Source organism: Podarcis vaucheri (genome assembly GCF_965113315.1).
Source record: "Podarcis vaucheri genome assembly, chromosome: 11".
Classification (NCBI taxonomy): Eukaryota; Metazoa; Chordata; class Lepidosauria; order Squamata; family Lacertidae; genus Podarcis; species Podarcis vaucheri.
In genome coordinates this window covers 26,793,208-26,814,039 of record NC_138749.1, presented here as the reverse complement: position 1 = coordinate 26,814,039, position 20,832 = coordinate 26,793,208, and the positions used below count along the sequence as shown (strand labels likewise).

At 43.0% G+C, this 20,832-nt stretch overlaps 2 protein-coding genes and 1 long non-coding RNA gene across 5 annotated transcripts in view; 1 reads left to right on the top strand and 2 right to left on the bottom strand.

Annotated features, from left to right (window-relative positions):
* Nucleotides 1-726, bottom strand: part of CWC27 (CWC27 spliceosome associated cyclophilin) — a 112,769-nt gene extending 112,043 nt beyond the window's left edge. The window contains exon 1 of one of the 3 annotated variants that reach the window (XR_014224488.1): nucleotides 544-726. Coding sequence is in view for 2 of the 3 variants with exons in the window: in XM_082242055.1 (XP_082098181.1) it covers nucleotides 544-585 (42 nt within the window). In the remaining variant the exon portion in view is untranslated. The remainder of the gene's footprint in view (nucleotides 1-543) is intronic. The other 2 variants (XM_082242055.1, XM_082242056.1) reach the window with 2 other exon arrangements.
* A 258-nt stretch (nucleotides 727-984) lies between these two features.
* SREK1IP1 (SREK1 interacting protein 1) lies at nucleotides 985-12,940 on the top strand. Its single transcript, XM_082242308.1, has 5 exons — nucleotides 985-1,483; nucleotides 7,837-7,884; nucleotides 9,701-9,841; nucleotides 10,677-10,755; nucleotides 12,605-12,940. Exons 1-5 carry the CDS (start codon nucleotides 1,471-1,473, stop codon nucleotides 12,792-12,794), a joined length of 471 nt encoding a protein of 156 aa, XP_082098434.1. The 5' UTR covers nucleotides 985-1,470; the 3' UTR covers nucleotides 12,795-12,940.
* Nucleotides 12,941-14,018: 1,078 nt separating this feature from the next.
* LOC309514584 lies at nucleotides 14,019-18,838 on the bottom strand. Its single transcript, XR_014212075.1, has 3 exons — nucleotides 16,738-18,838; nucleotides 14,718-15,752; nucleotides 14,019-14,686 (listed from the first exon to the last, which is right to left on the bottom strand). It is a non-coding gene; the product is annotated as an uncharacterized lncRNA (long non-coding RNA).
* Between the last annotated feature and the right edge of the window lie 1,994 nt (nucleotides 18,839-20,832).

Genomic DNA, 20,832 nt, shown 5'->3' with positions numbered 1-20,832 from the left:
TTATACATTTTAGCGAGTTTTAGGGAGAGTGTGGTGCCATCTGTATAGCATCTTCATCAGAAGACCCTTTCCAAGGACAGCAGCTGCTCAGCTTTGGGGCTGAGCTGGCCTGGTGTTTGGAGTGGCAACCACAGGCGGTCCCTAATTCCCAAAGCTACATTTTGGTCAGAGGTTGGAAACAGAGTATCTCTTGACTTTCAGCTCTATTAATGTTCCAGACAAGCCAGTATTCCTGGATAAACAACATTAGAAAAGGAGGGTAGTGTCTGAGTCCTTTAAGCCCACCAAGCACAGAACAAAGCCCATTTTCACTTTTCCAATAATTTCCATTTTGACTTCTCCAATTTCTCAGAGAAGTAAACTCTCCTTAATTTGGAACACTGAGAAATGTGTGCACTGAGGACAATCTGGACCACATAGATAAACCAAAATATCATAGATTACATTAAATTTATCCTCACAGGTTGCATCCAAGTACTGTAGTTATAATTTACCAAAATTTTAGTATGAGAGAATGATTGCTCGTGTTACCCCCTCCCTAACCTTGCCATTCGTCGGCGGTTCCTGGATGTAGATGTTACTCATGGTGTGGGCTTGGGCGCAGCGGGCTCACTGCGCGGCGGTCCCCGGACCCGGGAGAAGGCGGACGCACCGAACTCCGTTAAACGGGAATCCAGGGCGAAGCTCCCGCCATGTTGGAAGCCGGGAACTACCACTTCTACCCGGGGGGGGGACAGCGCTGAAAAGAAGGCAAGCTTCCCATCCGCACCCTCGAAGGCCAAACAAAAATCCCCCCGCCCACACAAACCTATTTCAAGAGCCTCTGAGCTAAAGCATCCGCTCCACGAATGGAACTGTGCTGTTTCTTCTCAAAGCAGGGGAGGCGCATCCCCCCGCAGATCTGGGATACTGGTACAATCCGCTGTGTCAGGTACAAAGTCTTCCGGCCGGGTTGCGGCGCCGCAACTGATTCTATCCGCCCTAGAACGGTGGAGATGGAAAAAGTCTTACAGTATGCGTGGGATTAAAGAAAAGCCCTTTAAGTGTTTTTTTCTTCTTCTTTAGCTACTGGACTACTTTCATTCCGATTGACAAGGGCCAGAAGCGCTGCCAATCAACTAGGCAGCCCGCCTCCTTTGGCTAGGAGTGGCTCATACGACTATCGCCCTACTGCAGGGTTTCTGTGCTGGTTGCGTGGCCTGAGGAACCTTCGTCCGTGGATGAGCGAAGGACTTCTCCTGTCAACCTTCAAGCTTTTCCTCCGGGAATCAGAAATGGATTCCCTATCTGCAGTCCCTTCACTTGTCTCCCTGGCAATACCGCCCTTCTTTCTCCTTCCTCCACCCCTCTCCTCTGCCTGATGGTACGCGCCGCTCGTGCTCGGGTCAAAGTTTTCCGGCGGGGAAGCGCTGCCATTGCTACCTCGTCCGGCCAAGAGCGGGGCATCGGGGCGTCTCGGTCGGGGGCTGCATGGCGTTGCCAGGTGAGCGGTTCAAACGGGGTGGGGCGCGGAAGGGCCACGCGCGAGATCGTGGCCGTGTGGAAAGTCACTGGTGCTGCATCTCCTGCCGCTCAAACCGAGGACGAGGGGAAGAGCCCAACGTGCTCTCGAGTGGAAGGGAGTCCCGGGGAGCAGCTGCAGTCCTGTGCATGCCTACTCAGAAGTAGACCCTACTGAATTCAGTGGGATTTGCTCTGAAGTAAGTGGTCGGGATTGCAGTTTGGGGATTAAATCCTGCCGAACTCAGTGGAGTTTGTAGGAGTTGTGATGTTTAGGGGCGTGACTCTTGCTCTGTCGGGGAGGGAATGTGTGCTTAAAATACGGAACTTTCTTAAACTGAACAGTCTTGTTTTGCTTTGCATTCTTTACACACGCAAGAACTGCAGATGGAAGGTTTCAGCTGTGTAAATTTACCGGGCTTAGCTAAAAGAAATAATAATAGGAATTGGATTACGGTATCTGTATACTTCTTGCAGTTGTGATGTTTGTTTGTTTTTTAATGTGTAGTTTCACAGGGCCCGTTCACCAAAAATCTAATCTGATCTCCAAGTGTTAAAAGAGGTACGAGCAGTGTTCTGCTGCTGTTATGGTAAAAAAAAACCTTAGGTGACAGTACTCATATCATGATAAACTGTAAAATCGCTCACCCAGTACTTCCCTGTTCCTGCATGCCTCCCCGTTTCTACTGAATTTGTGATTCATTTTTACTAAAAAAGGGGGAGAGAAAATATGACTTAAAAGATAATAATTTCATTAGAGTTGGGAGGGGTGGATTCCTACAGTTGTAATATGGAGACTCAGGAGAGCCTTTGCCAGTCAGAATACACAATACCAGGCAAGATGGAGAAATAAACTGACTTGGGATAAGGCAGCTTCCTATTGCTGTATACAGCAGGCCCCTCCTGCTGGATCACTCTGGCCATTTAAAGTTGTGCCCTATGAGAGGAAAGCGGCAAATGCCTGCTCCTAGACTAGCTGAACTTCTCTGATGCTACTGTGTCCAGGAAACATCAAGTGTCCTGTGTCCTGCTGGATCAAGTTAGTGGCCAGCATTCTGTTCTCACAGTGGCCTTCCAGTTGCCTATGGAAAAGCCACAAGCAGGACCTGCGCTCAAGAGCACTTAGCCCTGCTGCGGTTTCCAGCACCTGGTCGACAGGAGAGGGGACAGGTGACACCTTGGATTAGTTGAGAGTTGATTTTAAGAACACACATGCAAAAGAAATTGCCTTCAAATGATTTTGAGCTGTCAGCAAATACATTCAGTCCTAGTAACTTTCTAGGAATTGCAAAAGCAAAAGTTTTTACTGAAGCCCTTTGAGGCAAACTTATGCAAATATTTTTTTCCTTTATTTGACCCACACATAACTGAGAAATCATTCTTTGGCACTCCCCTGACTTAGACAAGGAGGAATAAATATTACTACCACCTGCATTTATTTACTTTGAGCATTCAGGTGCATGTAAATAAGAAAGTTAGCAAGAGGGGTCATGCTTGGGTTAGTGGTTGTTGGAATATGTCTGCTATTATTGACCCATTGGTTCTTGTCTCTGCCCCCCTGCCCCTGGCTTTTCTCCAAGCTGGGCTTGCTTTTGGTGTTAGGGTCCAATCAGGAGGGGAGAGGAAGAGGAAGAGGCAGGTGGGAAGGCACCTGTGGATAGAGAAGTCTTTAGAACTACTCACATGCCTTTTTGCTTTAAACATTGGGCTTCATATTTATATGTGATGGGGCAGACCCAGTTTTAAATAAGCAGGTCTGCAGCTGCTGCATCAAATTTGTACCACAATTGTCCGGAACCCAAGTGCGGACAGCATGTCAATCCACTTCTGGTCGGAAGTGCTAATGGGTTGCATGTTTCTCCCCGTGGTGGCACTGTTTACCAAAAAGGCACCATAACAATATAATGATGATTTTGATAATAGCATATTATCAAAGCATAATATAATTAGTTTCTTCTTAAGTGGGTGGAGTATTTGAATAAACAGTGACATAATGGATTTTAGAACTGTGCAAGATTTTAAAAAGGGGGCTGCAGAAATGCTTGCTTCTTATAAACTTGTGCGGATTCTGAAATCAGTAATGCTTTCCAAAGGCTATGTGAAAAATAGATTTAAAAAAACATATTTGATTACAGAACTTCCTTTAGGAAAGGAAGAACATTTATTCCCCTTTCCTAGAATTTATAGTTGAGATGGAAAATCTATTTTTTTAAAACCAGAAGTAAGAACTAGTGCCTTCAGGGATGATGGGAGTTGTAGTCAAACAACATTTGGAGGTCCACAGGTTCCTCACACTTGGTTTAGACTTTTTATTGATATCTCCCCACCAAAAATATATAAACAATGAAACAGAGGAGAAGAAAAACCAAGTTTACAAGCCCAAAATACAGTTCATGTTACAATGCTGTGTAAAAATACAATACAAATAATTATGTCAAAACTTTGTGGGATAAAGCAAGTAAAGCTGAATGGTCCCTAAGCCAGAATTACATACCAAGTTTGAAAAGTTCTGTTTATCTTATTCCTTAGAAATTCTTATGGGCATGACAATTGTGAATGATGAGAAAGTCCCATATTTATGTCAGGATTTGATAGTACATTCGTTTTGATATTTCCACTGTTTTAGTTTCTTTCCTTCAGAAATGTTGCACATACTAAACTAAGCAAAAGTGTATGATATAACCACAAAGCAATCTTCTTTGAGCGTGGAGTATGATGTAACAAACTGTTGTCCCAAGTTAGAAGTTCATATTAATATCCTACAGTTTGGCTTAAGTGGATATAAACAAGTTCAACAACCACTATAAATATTATCTCACAAGGGACCAACATGGAGCTCTAGATGTTGTTGAACTCCAACTCTGATCAGCATAGCCAGTGACCAGGGATGATGCAAGCTAGAGTTCAGTAACACCTGGAGGTTGCTATAGGCTACCCCTGTATTTTCTGTATTTATTTAGTTATTTGCGGGATTCGTAGCCTGCTTTGGAGGAAATCCTCCACAAAGCAGCTTACAGTACAAATCCTATGCAATGCCTTCTCCTTCCAAGAGAATAAGATCTTCTGTTTTTTCTTATAAGTGATACAATAGGATAATTAGAGATAATGGACATTTGATCGATTTTTATCCCAGGTAGAAATCCATTTACTGTATAAAGATTATTAATCATATTTCCAAGGTGAAAGTTTACTTTTAAATCTACCTTTTCTGTTGCATGCAGTAATAATTGAATAGTATGGATAAGCTGAGTGGAGTTGCTAAACCTCAGAATCTAGTTTGTACAGTAATTAGATTTTTTAAAATAAAATAAATAAATATCCCACTAGATGTTTTGTTTTGCTATTGCAATGGTTATTCAAAATGATCTGCAAAACCTTAATCAGCTCATTAGATATAAACATGGGGAGAGTTTTGAATTGAATTATCTTTTAAGTAATGGGCTATTTATGTACCTACCACCATCAGTACAATTCTGTTAATTTTATTTTGGCCCCTGCAGTTTCTATGGAAATGATTTCATTCAGCGGAGCTTTTTCATGCAAACTAGAGTGTTGCTTAGTTTGTATGTTAATTAGCTGATGTTCACCATTATATTATTTTGAGCTGCTGCCCTCTGGTTAACCTCCACAATATTACTAATCTTTAAAAGTGAAAACAAAAAGGAATATGAGATCCTGATATATTCCAAGCAATTCCCCCCCCCCATTAGAATAATCTTCATCTACATGCATAAAGAAGCTTGTTGAACGTGTGCTAATATAGCCTTTGCAACCTAAGGAACAGCAGTTTCAGGCTGGGGTAGACAGAGGCTTAGCTGTTAACTTTAACTCAGGTTTCCTTGAATCTTATGGCAGTTCTTGGTCAAGCAGGTTCACCAGCCTCATATATGGCTGCCATTAGTCCATCTATGCCGGGAAATGATGTATGTAAACATCATATTTGGCCCACTGAAGGTAGCACTGATAGCTTGTAAGAGAGTCACTGTGGTGTAGTGGTTAAGAATCATAGAATCATAGAATCATAGAGTTGGAAGAGACCACAAGGGCCATCGAGTCCAACCCCCTGCCAAGCAGGAAACACCATCAGAGCACTCCTGACATATGGTTGTCAAGCCTCTGCTTAAAGACCTCCAAAGTAGGAGACTCCACCACACTCCTTGGCAGCAAATTCCACTGTCGAACAGCTCTTACTGTCAGGAAGTTCTTCCTAATGTTTAGGTGGAATCTTCTTTCTTGTAGTTTGGATCCATTGCTCCGTGTCCGCTTCTCCGGAGCAGCAGAAAACAACCTTTCTCCCTCCTCTATGTGACATCCTTTTATATATTTGAACATGGCTATCATATCACCCCTTAACCTCCTCTTCTCCAGGCTAAACATGCCCAGCTCCCTTAGCCGTTCCTCATAAGGCATCGTTTCCAGGCCTTTGACCATTTTGGTTGCCCTCCTCTGGACACGTTCCAGTTTGTCAGTGTCCTTCTTGAATTGTGGTGCCCAGAACTGGACACAGTACTCCAGGTGTGGTCTGACCAGAGCAGAATACAGTGGCACTATTACTTCCCTTGATCTAGATGCTATACTCCTATTGATGCAGCCCAGAATTGCATTGGCTTTTTTAGCTGCCGCGTCACACTGTTGGCTCATGTCAAGTTTGTGGTCAACCAAGACTCCTAGATCCTTTTCACATGTACTGCTCTCAAGCCAGGTGTTCCCCATCTTGTATTTGTGCCTCTCATTTTTTTTGCCCAAGTGCAATACTTTACATTTCTCCCTGTTAAAATTCATCTTGTTTATTTTTGCCCAGTTCTCTAATCTGTCAAGGTCGTTTTGAAGTGTGATCCTGTCCTCTGGGGTGTTAGCCACCCCTCCCAGTTTGGTGTCATCTGCAAATTTGATCAGGATGCCCTTGAGTCCATCATCCAAGTCGTTGATAAAGATGTTGAATAAGACCGGGCCCAAGACAGAACCCTGTGGCACCCCACTAGTCACTCTTCTCCAGGATGAAGAGGAACCATTGATGAGCAGTAGACTCGTAATGTGGTGAACCGGGTTCGCTTCCCCGCTCCTCCACATGCAGCTGCTGGGTGACCTTGGGCTAGTCACACTTCTCTGAAGTCTCTCAGCCCCACTCACCTCACAGAGTGTTTCTTGTGGGGGAGGAAGGGAAAGGAGATTGTTAGCCGCTTTGAGACTCCTTGGGGTAGTGATAAAGCGGGACATCAAATCCAAACTCTTCTTCTTCATAAGGGGGAAATGGCATCTTAATTTGGCCAAGCATCCAGCCTTGCAAAACTGGAATGGCAGGGATTGATGCAAAAGGCATGTCAGCTATCATAATGCCTTTATCACACTTTGGGAACTTCTCTGGCTGTAGGGGTAAGTTATGCTAAGTTATATATTTTGGTAATAGTATGTGGCTGGCGTGCTCCGGTCCATGGGGTCACAAAGAGTCGGACACGACTAAACAACAAATGTGGCTGATACAATTATTGATATTCTGCACCGTATTTTCCGCCCTATAGGACGCACCTTTTCCCCTCCAAAATGAAGGGGAAATGTGTGTGCGTCCTATGGGGCGAATGCAGGCTTTCGCTGAAGCCTGGAGAGCAAGAGGGGTCGGTGCACACCGACCCCTCTCGATCTCCAGGCTTCAGGAAGCTATCCACAAGCCTTGCAAGCCCGGTTGGAATTCCCGCGGGCTCGCAAGGCTTGCGGGCAGCAGCCTGAAGCACGGGGCGCGCTACACAGCGCGCCCTGGGCTTCGGTTCCCAGACCTGGTTTGGAGGCTGGAGGTGGGGAGAAGCGCGCTTCTCCCCGCCACCAGCCCCACAAGCTCCAGGGACAGCGGGGAGGCACAGTGCGCCTTCCCGCTGTCCCCCGACCTGGTTTGAAGGCTGGTGGTGGGGAGAAGCGCGTTTCTCCCCACCGCCAGCTCCACAAGCTCGGGGAACAGTGGGGAGGCGGAGCGCCGCCATCCCGCTGTTCCCCGACCTGGTTTGGACTTCAAGCAGATATCCACAAGCATGGGAGCCCGGCGGGAAGTCGCGCCGGTCTTCCAAGGCTTGCGGAAAGCTGCCTGTTCTGGGGGCTGGGGTTGGGGGAAGCTCGGGCGTCCCCCGCCCCAGCCCCGCGCCTGGGGGGGGAAATAATTTTTTTTCTTTATTCCCTCCCCCCCAAAAAAACCTAGGTGCGTCCTATAGGCCGGTGCGTCCTATGGGGCGAAAAATACGGTATATGAGAACATTGTCAATACTGATGTGTGTGGCAGATCAACTGTTACCCTTTATATTCCACATTTATCTATCTCAAGCTAATATGAAATATATTTTGCCTTTCCAGGTGGAAATAAAGATAACATCAGAGCAGGGTGCAAGAAATGTGGCTATCGTAAGTATCTACAAAAATGAAGATATAATTATTTACTAATATTTACCACAAACATCACTAGTTTGTTGTACTCAGGCAATGCCATTATCAGTGTATAGTAATTGAGTAGGAGCATATTTAATCTACAGCAAAAGACACTGATTCGGATCCTGAGAACTGTGAACAGAAGGAAGGCGTGCGCGCGCGCGCATACACACACACACACACACACACACACACACAGAGTGAAGTGTTACACAAATTGCTGAAAGTAATATCGAAATAGGGGAGGGCAGAGGCTGTTAAAATGTCTCAGATTCATATTGGGGTGATATTTTTTCCACGGTTTGTGTGCTTAAAGCTGTACTTGTGTATCTTTTTGTTAAACAACTCTTCTTCAACCAGTGTTACCCATCATCAGCCTGCCTACCAGAAAAACGGTCTTATGAAAAGATCCGTTTCATGAAAGAAACCCATTTTCCCTCAGAAATGGGATCTCTTACCAAGCATTGCAAGTATTTGTCAGTAATAGTGAGATCCTGCCTGGAACTACAACTGGCCTATGCTCTTAAATGATTTGTTACTGCTGGATGTATTATGGGTTTGGTTTTTGGTTTTGTTTTACATTGTAAGTTCACCTGAGGGGGCTATGCCCCAAAAGATGAATTCATGCACATACATAACACACAAAGATGACTATGCCCAGAGGCTTTCCTCATGAAATTTTTAGAACCGAGTGGTGGAATGCTATCTTTATGTGCACATTATAACATGCATTACATGCATACACACTTCACTGCTTAGAGTCACATTTCGTGACTGTTGAAAGCCCACACAGGGTGGGAGAAAATCCATAGACTGGGGGATTTTGATAGTGCTAATGCAAGAGAGGGGGAAATATTTTAAGCATGCAAAGCATTTTGTTCACTGCTGATCAGACTTCTACTGTAGTATTTTAATACAGAGTCATTGTTAATAATTTTAACTCTCATACTACAAAGTTGTTTTAGGTTTGTTTATTTGTGGAAATGCGGCACAGAGCTGCATAGTTTTGCAGAAGTAGCAGTAAGGAAGGAGGAGTGATTAGCCCTTTCCTTTTGGGAGTTTTTGCAATTAAAATCCACCCACCCACAAAAGCCCCCATTTCTCTTCTCCTGACCCCATTAAGGCATTAATCATTCCTCCCCCAGGCACAGCTGCAACAGTCAACTCCACACACACCCCAGATATATTTTCCAAACCCCTGCGCAAACACCCCCCCCCCCAAAATCCAACATGTCAGTAGGTTGGATAATAACAGCGGGCTACCGCTGCACAATTCTCAGCCCCTCTCAGCAATATGGGTATAACAGCATTGGGCTACGATGCAGGATTTATACAACCCATGCACTTTCAGCCACAGAACCACCCTTCATCCCACCAGTATTGGTATAATAGCATTTATATTGTATTGGAAAAATTGGGTGCTGCCAGCAAGTGTGGGGAGAGTTCCATTAAGCCTGCAGAGGTCATTCTGTTAGATACAACCCTTGCTTTTTCTTTTAAATGAAAGCTGAGAAACTGGATCAGTAAATGGTGCAAACAGACATTGCATAGCACGGCAAGAATCCTAGTAAAATATGGCTGACCAAGCAATATGTCCCCTTAGCCAGAAACCTTAGCCCGGCTATGTTTCTGACAAAGTCACTGGATCAACATTATCATTCACATTGCTTTTTAAGAATAAAATGTTTGTTACACATAGTGGCAGGAAGAACATAACACAATCCCAGCAACCTCTTGCTAATTATTTTGTTGGCTTTTCCTCCCCCCCCCCAATTTGCTTAATTATATGCAGCTGGTCACCTGACATTTGAATGCCGAAACTTTCTCCGGGTGGACCCTAAAAGAGACATAGTTTTAGATGTCAGCAGCACAAGCAGCGAGGACAGCGAAGAAGAGGAGCTGGGAAAGCTGCAGGCCATTCCAGAAAAAAAGGGTAAGGTGCTTTTTAAAAAACAGTGTGTCCTTGTGTAATATCTCTATATCTCCTGTCTTCCTTCTCTTAGAACAGTCTTCCACCCTACCTAAATATCTGGTTGCTTATGTGTTACTAGAATAGCAACCAAGCAAAAGAATGAACCTTTTTAAATTTTGCAGTCATGCAGAACTAAAAGCTGCCCAGTTCTAGGTGTAAATAACGTTTTGAGATCTTCTAGGAAGGCTCCCCTTAGAGCTCCATCCTTGGTGATGCAAGAGAGGACCTTCTCTGTAGTGGTGCCCCGTTTATGGAATGCCCTTGCCTCTAAGATTCTCCTAGTGACAACCTTCTTTGCATTGTGACTTCAGGTTAGAGTTATTTAACTCGAGGTTTTAGTAATTGTTAATCTCACTGCTTAATTTGCAACGGCCATTTATTGCGTTTTAAGATTACTTCCTGTTTTATCACCCATTCCTGATTGTACATGGATCTGTTAGTTTTAATTATCCTGAAAGCTTTGCCTGGATTATCTTTGCTTTCATAAGTGGACGTGTTCATGGATAATAAGGGGCTCAGTGAGTACTAGCAACAATACCTATGTTCTTCTTCCACAGCTGGAGGCAGCGATGCTTCTGAACACCGGTTGCTAGAAACCACAGGAGGAGAGTGCGCTTTGGGCTTGATTATTGTTTGCGGGTTTCCTGGCTGACCGCTGTGAGAACAGGCTGCTGGACTAGATGGGCCATGGGCCTGATCCAGCACTGTTCTCGCGTTCTTACCTCTTAAAGGGTTATAACAATTAATGTATTATCTCCTTTTGGGAGGGGTAACATCTTACTTTGTTAACTCACAGGAACTTCTGCGGAAGAAGAAAAGAAAAAGACCAAAAAGAAAGGCAAAGAAAAATCAAAATTAAAGAAATCAAGGAAAAGGTATAATTTTGAAAGCTTTGTCTCTGCATAACAGGGAGAAGCTTGAAACATATTGTGCTCAGATTGCCTTCAAATCTGAATCTCTGCATGTAATGACACCATTTAAAGATGGGTGGGAAACCATTTGGGCTTTTTTTTCTAATCCAAGATTTTGTATGCTCAAAAAGTTTTTTATAATAGAAACAGAAATTTTATTTCTTTTCAAAGATGAATTGCTGTTGCTACTAAATCCTGCACGAATCTCTGCAAGTAAAAGCATGTATTGGGTGGGGTGAGGATGCAATTGAGGCAGCAAAGTAGGCCTTCTATGCTGCCTTCACTGCCACTAGTTAGGTATGATGATGAGCCCTATCAGTGTTCAATTGCGTTCTACTGGAGTTTTCCTCCACTCATGTTTGAGCTGTCTTCCAGTTTGTTTCCTCACCTAAAGCATACCAGGGAGTCAAACAGGTTCTGCAAAGTGCGAGAGAGCACTTGTGGTTATTGTGTCAATGTCCCGAGCCATTTGGATGTTCCAGAGATCAGCTGGGATGGTGACACTGGACCTGCTTCTAATGGCTGATGGTTGTGGAATGCTTTGCCAGGCAGATCCACCAAAAGAGGCACCTTCCATTCCTTTGCTCATTGAAATCTTGCTTCATGCAGTGCAGACGGCCCCTTTTCTCACTGATTTTCACTTGTCATTGAAGGAGTATCTCCGGAAAAAACCTTTTATGCTCTCCGAAGGTTTTCCCACAGGTTTCCTCTCTCACAGACAACACAGACATTTCAATATATTGCCTAGGACCAGTATGAGAGGCAGACCGCAAAGACAGCTTCACTCAGCTGGTGAAACCGCTGCCATTCCTGAGTCCCACTGCCTCCAGGAAAAAACAAGCTGTAGTCGTGAGATGGAGGCAGAGTGACTCGGGAGCAGTGGCGGTTTCACCAGCGATATACTGCTGAGTGAAACTGCATTGTCCTCTGCTGCACATCCCTCAATGGAGAAGTTTAAAGGAGCCCCCACTTCACCTCCAGCTTGGGCAAGCCGGCAGCCAGGTGTGGGCTCTGGGTGGAGACAGCTAGCTTGGCTACTGTCTGGCTGCATCTTTTCCAGAGGAAAGATTGAGCCCACCCTCCTGGTCCAAAGCAGCCAGAGGGTGCAGGAGCTCTCTGATGCTTTTGCCGGGCCCAGCACTCATCAGCAGCCTCAGGCAGCCCCGTTCCGCAAGGCACCTTGTGGACTTTGTTGGGAGGGTGGCTGCGTCTTTCCTCCCAGGGTGAACGACCACCCCACAAGGAAAGAGATCAAAAGCACAGAGCCTGACAGGCTCTGTGCGCTTGGCTACCACCGCCTGGTCTATTTTCTGGGAGTGGCGGCGAGGTAGCTTGCCCACCCCCTGCTCCTCACAAAGGTCCCCAAGGTCCCTCTAACCAGCAGGGACATTGGGGCTTGCTCAACTGGGTGCAGGAGCCTTTCCGCCCCCCGGCTGAGCAACAGGCTGGGGCCAGCTGTATTGGCCACAGCCAAGGCACTGGGGTGAAAACACCTGAGCTCCCACAATGAGAGCTGCGGCAGTTTCACCTGGCATCTCACCGGCTGGGTCCAACGCAGCTTCTTTCAACATCACGGTTTATTGCCAAACTGTGATGTTTGGCTGGTGATACATTGTAATGTTGAGAACCCAGTGTTGCCCAGCCCTAGTGTTCAGGGGCCTCCGGTGTTTAGAACAATAGAGTTTAGGAGAAATGTCCCTCTTTGGTGTATTTACCAAGTTAATTCTTTTTAGTGAAAGATCTCTCAGATTCCAATATTTCACTATAGGGCATTGGTGTATAACTGAACAAATCAATGTTCTTGTGTTTAAAGGTCTTGTTCCTCAAGTGCCACAGAAGAGGATGAGCCTAAATTGAAAAAGCAGAAATCCCACAAAAAGGAAAAGAAGGAGAAAAAGAGTAAATCCAAGAAAAGAAAACATCACAAAAAGGGGAAAAAGAAGAGAAAAAAGGAGAAAGATTCTTCATCTTCTGATAGCTCAGACTCTTCTAGCAGTGACTGAGGACCAAACCTAGGGATGTAGTTCAGTCCTGATTAGGAGTATAATGATGCCCAGTTAAAATATGTATATTTTTATTGAAAAAGCCTGTTATTTATAAATATTTCACCTTACATTAAAGGGTTTTTTTTGGTGTTTTTTTTTGGAAATTGAGAGATTTATTTCCCCCTAAGCATTACAACTGTTTTATCTGAACATCATATTGGATAAGGAACTAGTTTTACTTCCTTATTGTTCAATGTCTTTACAATCAACTGAAAATATTTGAGTTGATCTGTGGGACATTATGGTTAGTTTTGAAAGTTTTGTAACCTTCAACAATGTCCTCAAACTTCTATAAGAACTTGGTTCCTCTTCATCCTGGAGAAGAGTGACTAGTGGGGTGCCACAGGGTTCTGTCTTGGGCCCGGTCTTATTCAACATCTTTATCAACGACTTGGATGATGGACTCAAGGGCATCCTGATCAAATTTGCAGATGACACCAAACTGGGAGGGGTGGCTAACACCCCAGAGGACAGGATCACACTTCAAAACGACCTTGACAGATTAGAGAACTGGGCAAAAATAAACAAGATGAATTTTAACAGGGAGAAATGTAAAGTATTGCACTTGGGCAAAAAAAATGAGAGGCACAAATACAAGATGGGGAACACCTGGCTTGAGAGCAGTACATGTGAAAAGGATCTAGGAGTCTTGGTTGACCACAAACTTGACATGAGCCAACAGTGTGACGCGGCAGCTAAAAAAGCCAATGCAATTCTGGGCTGCATCAATAGGAGTATAGCATCTAGATCAAGGGAAGTAATAGTGCCACTGTATTCTGCTCTGGTCAGACCACACCTGGAGTACTGTGTCCAGTTCTGGGCACCACAATTCAAGAAGGACACTGACAAACTGGAACGTGTCCAGAGGAGGGCAACCAAAATGGTCAAAGGCCTGGAAACGATGCCTTATGAGGAACGGCTAAGGGAGCTGGGCATGTTTAGCCTGGAGAAGAGGAGGTTAAGGGGTGATATGATAGCCATGTTCAAATATATAAAAGGATGTCACATAGAGGAGGGAGAAAGGTTGTTTTCTGCTGCTCCGGAGAAGCGGACACGGAGCAATGGATCCAAACTACAAGAAAGAAGATTCCACCTAAACATTAGGAAGAACTTCCTGACAGTAAGAGCTGTTCGACAGTGGAATTTGCTGCCAAGGAGTGTGGTGGAGTCTCCTACTTTGGAGGTCTTTAAGCAGAGGCTTGACAACCATATGTCAGGAGTGCTCTGATGGTGTTTCCTGCTTGGCAGGGGGTTGGACTCGATGGCCCTTGTGGTCTTTTCCAACTCTATGATTCTATGATTCTATGATTCTAAAGCATTCTTATGAATGTTATAAACATTTCAAATTAGCCACAAGTCATTAGCAATATAGGATTGTCATTCCTGAACTGCAGCCCTCTCCCACGTAATGTAGAAATGCATACATAAACAGAGGATTTTTTTTGCCAAAGCCTCTTGTACATTGCACCCTGTGGTTTAGGAGAGCTCAAGTGTGAATATAAACTATGGGTGCATCTTTGGATCAAGACCTATGTTTGTGTAGTAATACAGGAATCACTCACAAATGGAATTACATATGATAAAATTTAAAAGCCATGCTCTCCATTCCTATAAGAAGGTATGCTTTTAAGTACATACCAGTGTTGGCTTGTTTTTCTAATGCAGGGGTAGGGAATGTGGTGCCCTCCAGATGTTGGATTACAGCTCCATCATCCCTGACCACTGGCTTGGGCTGCTGGGAGTTAGTCCAATAACTTATGGAGCGGGGGGGGGCACCACATTGGCTACCCCATCCTAATGCATCTGAACTGGGATAAAAGTTATCAAATGACTCTGTGAGGCTGATTTGTCTTTCTCCATGTTGCAGCAACATGCAGCAACATTTGCTGCTATTGCAGCAACATTTGCTGCTATTGCAGCAAATCAATAGTACACATGAAAAAGTAGCTTGTGGGTCACTGACAACTGTATTTAAATGAATACTCTGCAGCACTTGTTGCAGTAAAAACACAACACAAGAAGTTCAAAGCTAATTTGATCAGGAAGGCTTTCTCTTAGTTGGTTAAATCTTTACTCAGTCATGAGTGCACTTATTAATTTATTTATTAACTAGCAAGCAAACGTCATATAGCACAGTTTTTGGTTAGCAGAACTTTGGTCCGGAATACAGTATGGAGAATAGTGCTACATGAGTACTAACTTGTCATTAAAGGAAGCAGCTTCTGTGATTACTAATATGGCATTAAACATGAATGGTACAGTAAGCCAATAGTGATTCTATGATAAGGAAATAGGAGTCAGAGCCACACTTAGTCATTCATGAAGTAGACCTGTTTAAATTTATAGAACTTGCATTAGTCATGGCTAACAAGCCCCATGGATTTCAGTGGGCCTACTCTCTGCATGATTACATCTGAATCCAATCCAGCCTGAGTCAGGCTCCACTGAATAAATTACAAGTCATACACATGAAGGAAGAAGTATTTCACCATTTTTCTAATTTTTGTTGTTTAGTCGTGTCCGACTCTTCGTGACCCCATGGACCAGAGCATGCCAGACATTCCTGCCTTCCACTGCCTCCCGCAGTTTGGTCAAACTCATGTTAGTAGTTTCAAGAACACTGTCCAACCATCTCGTCCTCTGTTGTCCCCTTCTCCTTGTGCCCTCAATCTTTCCCGACATCAGGGTCTTTTCCAGGGAGTCTTCTCATGTGGTGGCCAAAGTATTGGAGCCTCAGCTTCAGGATCTGTCCTTCCAGTGAGCACTCAGGGCTGATTTCCTTCAGAATGGATAGGTTTGATCTTCTTGCAGTCCATGAGGCTCTCAAGAGTCTCCTCCAGCACCATAATTCAAAAGCATCAATTCTTCGGAGATCAGCCACCTTTATGTTCCAGCTCTCATTTCCATACATCACTACTGGGAAGATCATAGCTTTAGCTATAAGGACCTTTGTCAGCAAGGTGATGTCTCTGCTCCCCCCCCCCCAATTTAGTTCAGCTCAAAACAGGATGCTGTTCCAACCCAATGCACAACTTTAATGTCTGGTGTATACTGAAGTCCTAGAGAGTCAGACCAATATAAGATGCCCAACAAATTAAAACTTTCTAAGAACTTTAAGGATAGTGGTGGTTACATATACTCTTAGATCAATAAAAGGATTCAAGGGTATAACAATATGACCTGTTATATAAAAGCAGAGAACGTGGTCAAGTTAGCAATATTAAGTCCCACTGATTTCAACAGGAAGATGTGAAAGTCTGAAAGTGAAAATGCTGAACTTTGTCAGGATCATGCCCATAAACAAACACAAAATTTAGCATTTTTAATGCTTTAGGGAGCAACTGAAAAACAATTTAGTTGTCAAACTGTTGACAAGGAATCTGGTGATGGCGTTAATTTAAGTGTAGATAGAAGGCAGGTGCCAAATCATATTTCAGAGTAAGTTTCCAGCAGGATGCATTTGTATTAAGCGCAAATGTAAGCAAAATTTATGGGCTACTGAACAACTGTTAACTCATTCTCTACAAAGGCGCTTCATCAGCATGATATTGTCTTGCATGCCAGTCAAACAAAGGCTGAAACAAAACCTCTCAAGCAACTTTCAAACAGTTGCACAGCCAATGTGGAAAATCTCTATGCTTCCTCTGGGTAACACTGCTTGATCATTGTCCTTATTTCTCATAGAATCATAGAGTTGGAAGGGACCTTAAGGAGTATGCAGCTGTCCATTACGGGGATCAAACCTGCAACCTTGGGTATTGTCAGCACCACGCTCTAGCCAATGGAGCCATCCATGTATTTTATATCCCACCTATCTCCCATTGTAGGACCCAAGGTAGCTCACATCATAAATTAAATCAGATACAACTAAGCCACATTATAAATATAAATACAGTTATACCTTGGGTTAAAGTTGCTTCAGGTTGAGCGTTTTTGGGTTGCACTCCGCAGCGACCCGGAAATAACGGAACGCACATGCGCAGACGCTCAAAATGACGTCATGCGCAGAAGCAGCAAATTGCGACCTGCGCACGTGCAGACGTGGGTTGTGTTCTCTTCAGGATGCGAATTGGGCTCCGGAATGGATCCTGTTTGCATCCAGAGGTACCACAATATATATATATATTTAAAAAAATAAGTAGCCCCATTAAAAACATAACGGAAAAACATGGAAAAACATTTATTTAACAGCAAAAAAAAAAAAAAAAAGAATACCACCCACCCTTAGAAGACCAACAACAGCCAGTTAGTTGACAAAGGTCTACTCTATTTGAACAAAAAGTATTTGCTTGCCAGTGAAAGGAAGGCAGAAAGGTTGGGGCTGAAAGCCTAAACATACTTAATAGAAAGTAAGTTCATTTGAACTGAGTATCCTTTATTTCTACATTTAGCATAGTACTGCACATGTATTCTCTATCGAAACTACAGTAGTCCTTAGTTTTAATATATTAGCTTTTAAAAAATTAAGTGTTAAATTTCCATAAAGGAAATTGAGGAAGTGGGAAGAATATTTAGAGTTTAATAATAAAAAAGGTGAACACTGTTAGACAGAAAAACCATCTTTAAATTTTGATCCCCTCCTCCAAGTTCAATTATAGAAATGCACAACAGCCAAAATGCCTTCAAAAAATAAACCAGGGTCCCTTCAATTTCAGCCTTGGTGATTAAAATTTGCCCCACTGATAAATCAACTAAAATCTTGACTTTTTGATTAAGCTGATGTGAACTTGTAGCTCTGTTTAAGACTAAGTATTGTGCAGTACCATCTTATGTGTGTTTAAAGGTAAAGGTAAAGGGACCCCTGACCATTAGGTCCAGTTATGACCGACTCTGGGGTTGCGGCGCTCATCTCGCTTTATTGCCTGAGGGAGCCAGAGTACAGCTTCCGGGTCATGTGGCCAGCATGACTAAGCCGCTTCTGGCGAACCAGGGCAGCGCACGGAAACGCTGTTTACCTTCCTGCTGGAGCGGTACCTATTTATCTACTTGCACTTTGAAGTGCTTTCGAACTGCTAGGTTGGCAGGAGCAGGGACCGAGCAACGGGAGCTCACCCCATCACGCGGATTCGAACCACCGACCTTCTGATCGGCAAGTCCTAGGCTCTGTGGTTTAACCCACAGCACCACCCACATCCCTATGTGTGTTTACTCTGAACTAAATCCCCATAATTTCAGTACGAATTTCTGCCAGGTCAGCATAAGCAGGATTGCCTTAGATTAATATATTCATTCAACAGTTTAGTTCTACAAAATTGAATAATGGTGGTAGTCCATATTGCCAATTAATTCAACCATGTAAATTGCTACTGGGAGAAATTTTATACATAAACTGATTGTGCTTCAATAGTAGTGAATGGGTGATAAAAAATAAAATCCAGCTACTATGGCCAAGTTATAAATACAATATATATGAATATACAATCAATAACACACATACTATAATGAAAAAATTTATGGCATTCCTTGGAGATTCTAATCTGTGGAGGCTTATAGCACAATATATTTAAGGTACTACGATGTTTTCTTGTTTTAGTTACAGTAGCAGATAAACATCTACCTCTCTGGAAAATAAATTCCACAATGTCTTAGTCATTACAAATGATTATGCTACTTATAAAAGTCATTTGGTTGTTACATCTTAACGAGATTGGCTTGCTTGGATCCCTGAAACCTTTCCTGAATTAATTCTTCAGGTTAAAATATATTTTTGTTCAGCTGAATTCCAAGCTACATTTGAGCAGTTGGTTTTTTCCCCCCTGATGGCATTGTCTTAATTGGAACAAAATATGGAGAGGAAATTAATACTTTTTTGAGGCAGAGGATGGGGGGGGGGGACACTTAGCAAAAAAAGTAATTTTAGCAGGAAATAAAACACAAGGATGAGAATAGTTTCAAACTTTAACAGGATTTTGGACTCAAAGTGTTCACATATTTGATTTATATAATTTGCATTAAAGTGATAATGGCTGTGTTTAGCTTTCATACTTCCCCTGCACTTTTACAGTGGTACCTCTGGTTAAGAACTTAATCCGTTCTGGAGGTCTGTTCTTAACCTGAAACTGTTCTTAACCTGAAGCACCACTTTAGCTAATGGGGCCTCCTGCTGCCGCTGTTGCACAATTTCTGTTCTCATCCTGAAGCAAAGTTCTTAACCTGAGGTACTATTTCTGGGTTAGCGGAGTCTGTAACCTGAAGCGTATGTAACCCGAGGTACCATTGTAGTTTTAAGTGCTTTGTGAGAACCCTTTACTGTGCTTAGTGAAAACAAGATAGCTCCACAGCTTTGGTTTAGTTGACTTGTTTGTGAAGTGTAGGTGGGCAAGACATAGCGATAACAACAAGAACCTTTATTGAACTACATAACTGGGAAACAGGGGCAAAGCAACTGTAAGCCTGGGCCACTCCCACGCCCAAGGTGACTGGCTGTCTAAACTTCCAAGCTGCAAATCACGGCTCAGAGTTCAAGAGCCAATGGCAGAGGTACAAATCCTGAAATGTTCTGTGATTGGACATCATGTATCGAATCAATACACAACAGTTTCCATTAATCATGGGCTGCATAGACACCATACATTTTAAGCATATTATTTCCTACAAAGAAGCCTGGGTGCTCTTATTGCTTGAAGAGCTACTGCTTCAAGTAGCCTAAAAAAAAAACTACTGTCCCCAGGATGCTTTGGGAAAAATAATGTGCTTTGAACGAGCTTTAATTGTATGTTACATATGCAGCCAGATTTAAGACTGACTGCAGTTAATCTGGATTCTGAAAACATCACAAACCACAGTTAGAAAATGGAAACAGGCTTCCAAACACCTACTTGCAGCAATGCCAGATGAGGGAGGGGAGGCCCAGGGGAAGGCTGCTTTGTTCTTGGAGGGCTGAACTAGGATTTAAGAGTGCATTTAAGATATCGATTCTGCTTCAAAAGTAGTGAACGTGCATGATATATTTGAAGCCAGTGAAAGAAGACGTTGTACTGAAAGCTTAGAAAATTATACTGGGCCTAATCTTGGCTTAACTAATATATTTGATTTTGACATGTTTAAAATGCATTGTTTAGTTCCTAATCTTTTGTTCTGTTTTCTGACATATGCTAGGATAAGATGTCCTTTTTCTGCACTGTATCTGCCAAAGCCATTTGATGCATTATTATTGCCTTTGTATTTTCTACCAACTAAGAAAGATTAATGGCTTGACTCTAAAAGTGAGGAAAAGGCCAAGAAAAAGAAATTGTTTCTGTGGGAGCAGAATGTATTTTTTATTTAACATTTCATGCCACTAGCAGTTGTAGTGTGAGCTATGAGCCAGGAAGTTCTGGTTCAGACTGTACCTCAACCATTAATAAACTAGGTGGCCTGAGGTGTGCTTTTATAGTTCATCCTCAGCACTTTTCCATGATGTGGAAGTAGTGGCTGGACTATGAAAATTGGTTCAAATCCGCACTTGGTCATGAAGCTTAGTGGATGACCTTGAGCCAGTCACATACAGTCAATCTAACCTACTGGTTTAGCGTGAAGAGAAAGGAGCTCATTGGAGAAAGGGTAAGATAAAAATAAATGACAGTCTATTTTGCAGGATTGTTGTAAGGAGGATAATGTATGTGAGATGCAACAAAAGCTCTAAAGTGCTATATAAGTACTATAAAGCTTTTGTTAGAAGAGTTTGGCCACACAAATATTGTTCCATCTTGTCTAGCACAAATGCTTTCTGAGTTAAACATGAGAAAACAGCATTCTGTGTTTGTATAAGACTACAAGTAAAAATAAGCAGTGTGAAATATTCTGTCTTTAAGAAAACAGTCACATACACTTCTGCAAGTTATAATTAATTTTCACTCTAACTAAACATTCTGTGTCCTTTATAATTACGGAACTGTTAGAAGTTATTTGTAACGTCAAGAGGGCTCAATGCCTACATTCTTGAGCAGAAAGAATCTACAGATGTTGCATTTTTAGACCAGTATCTAATCTCCTTGGCTTTTCAAAAAGTAACAAA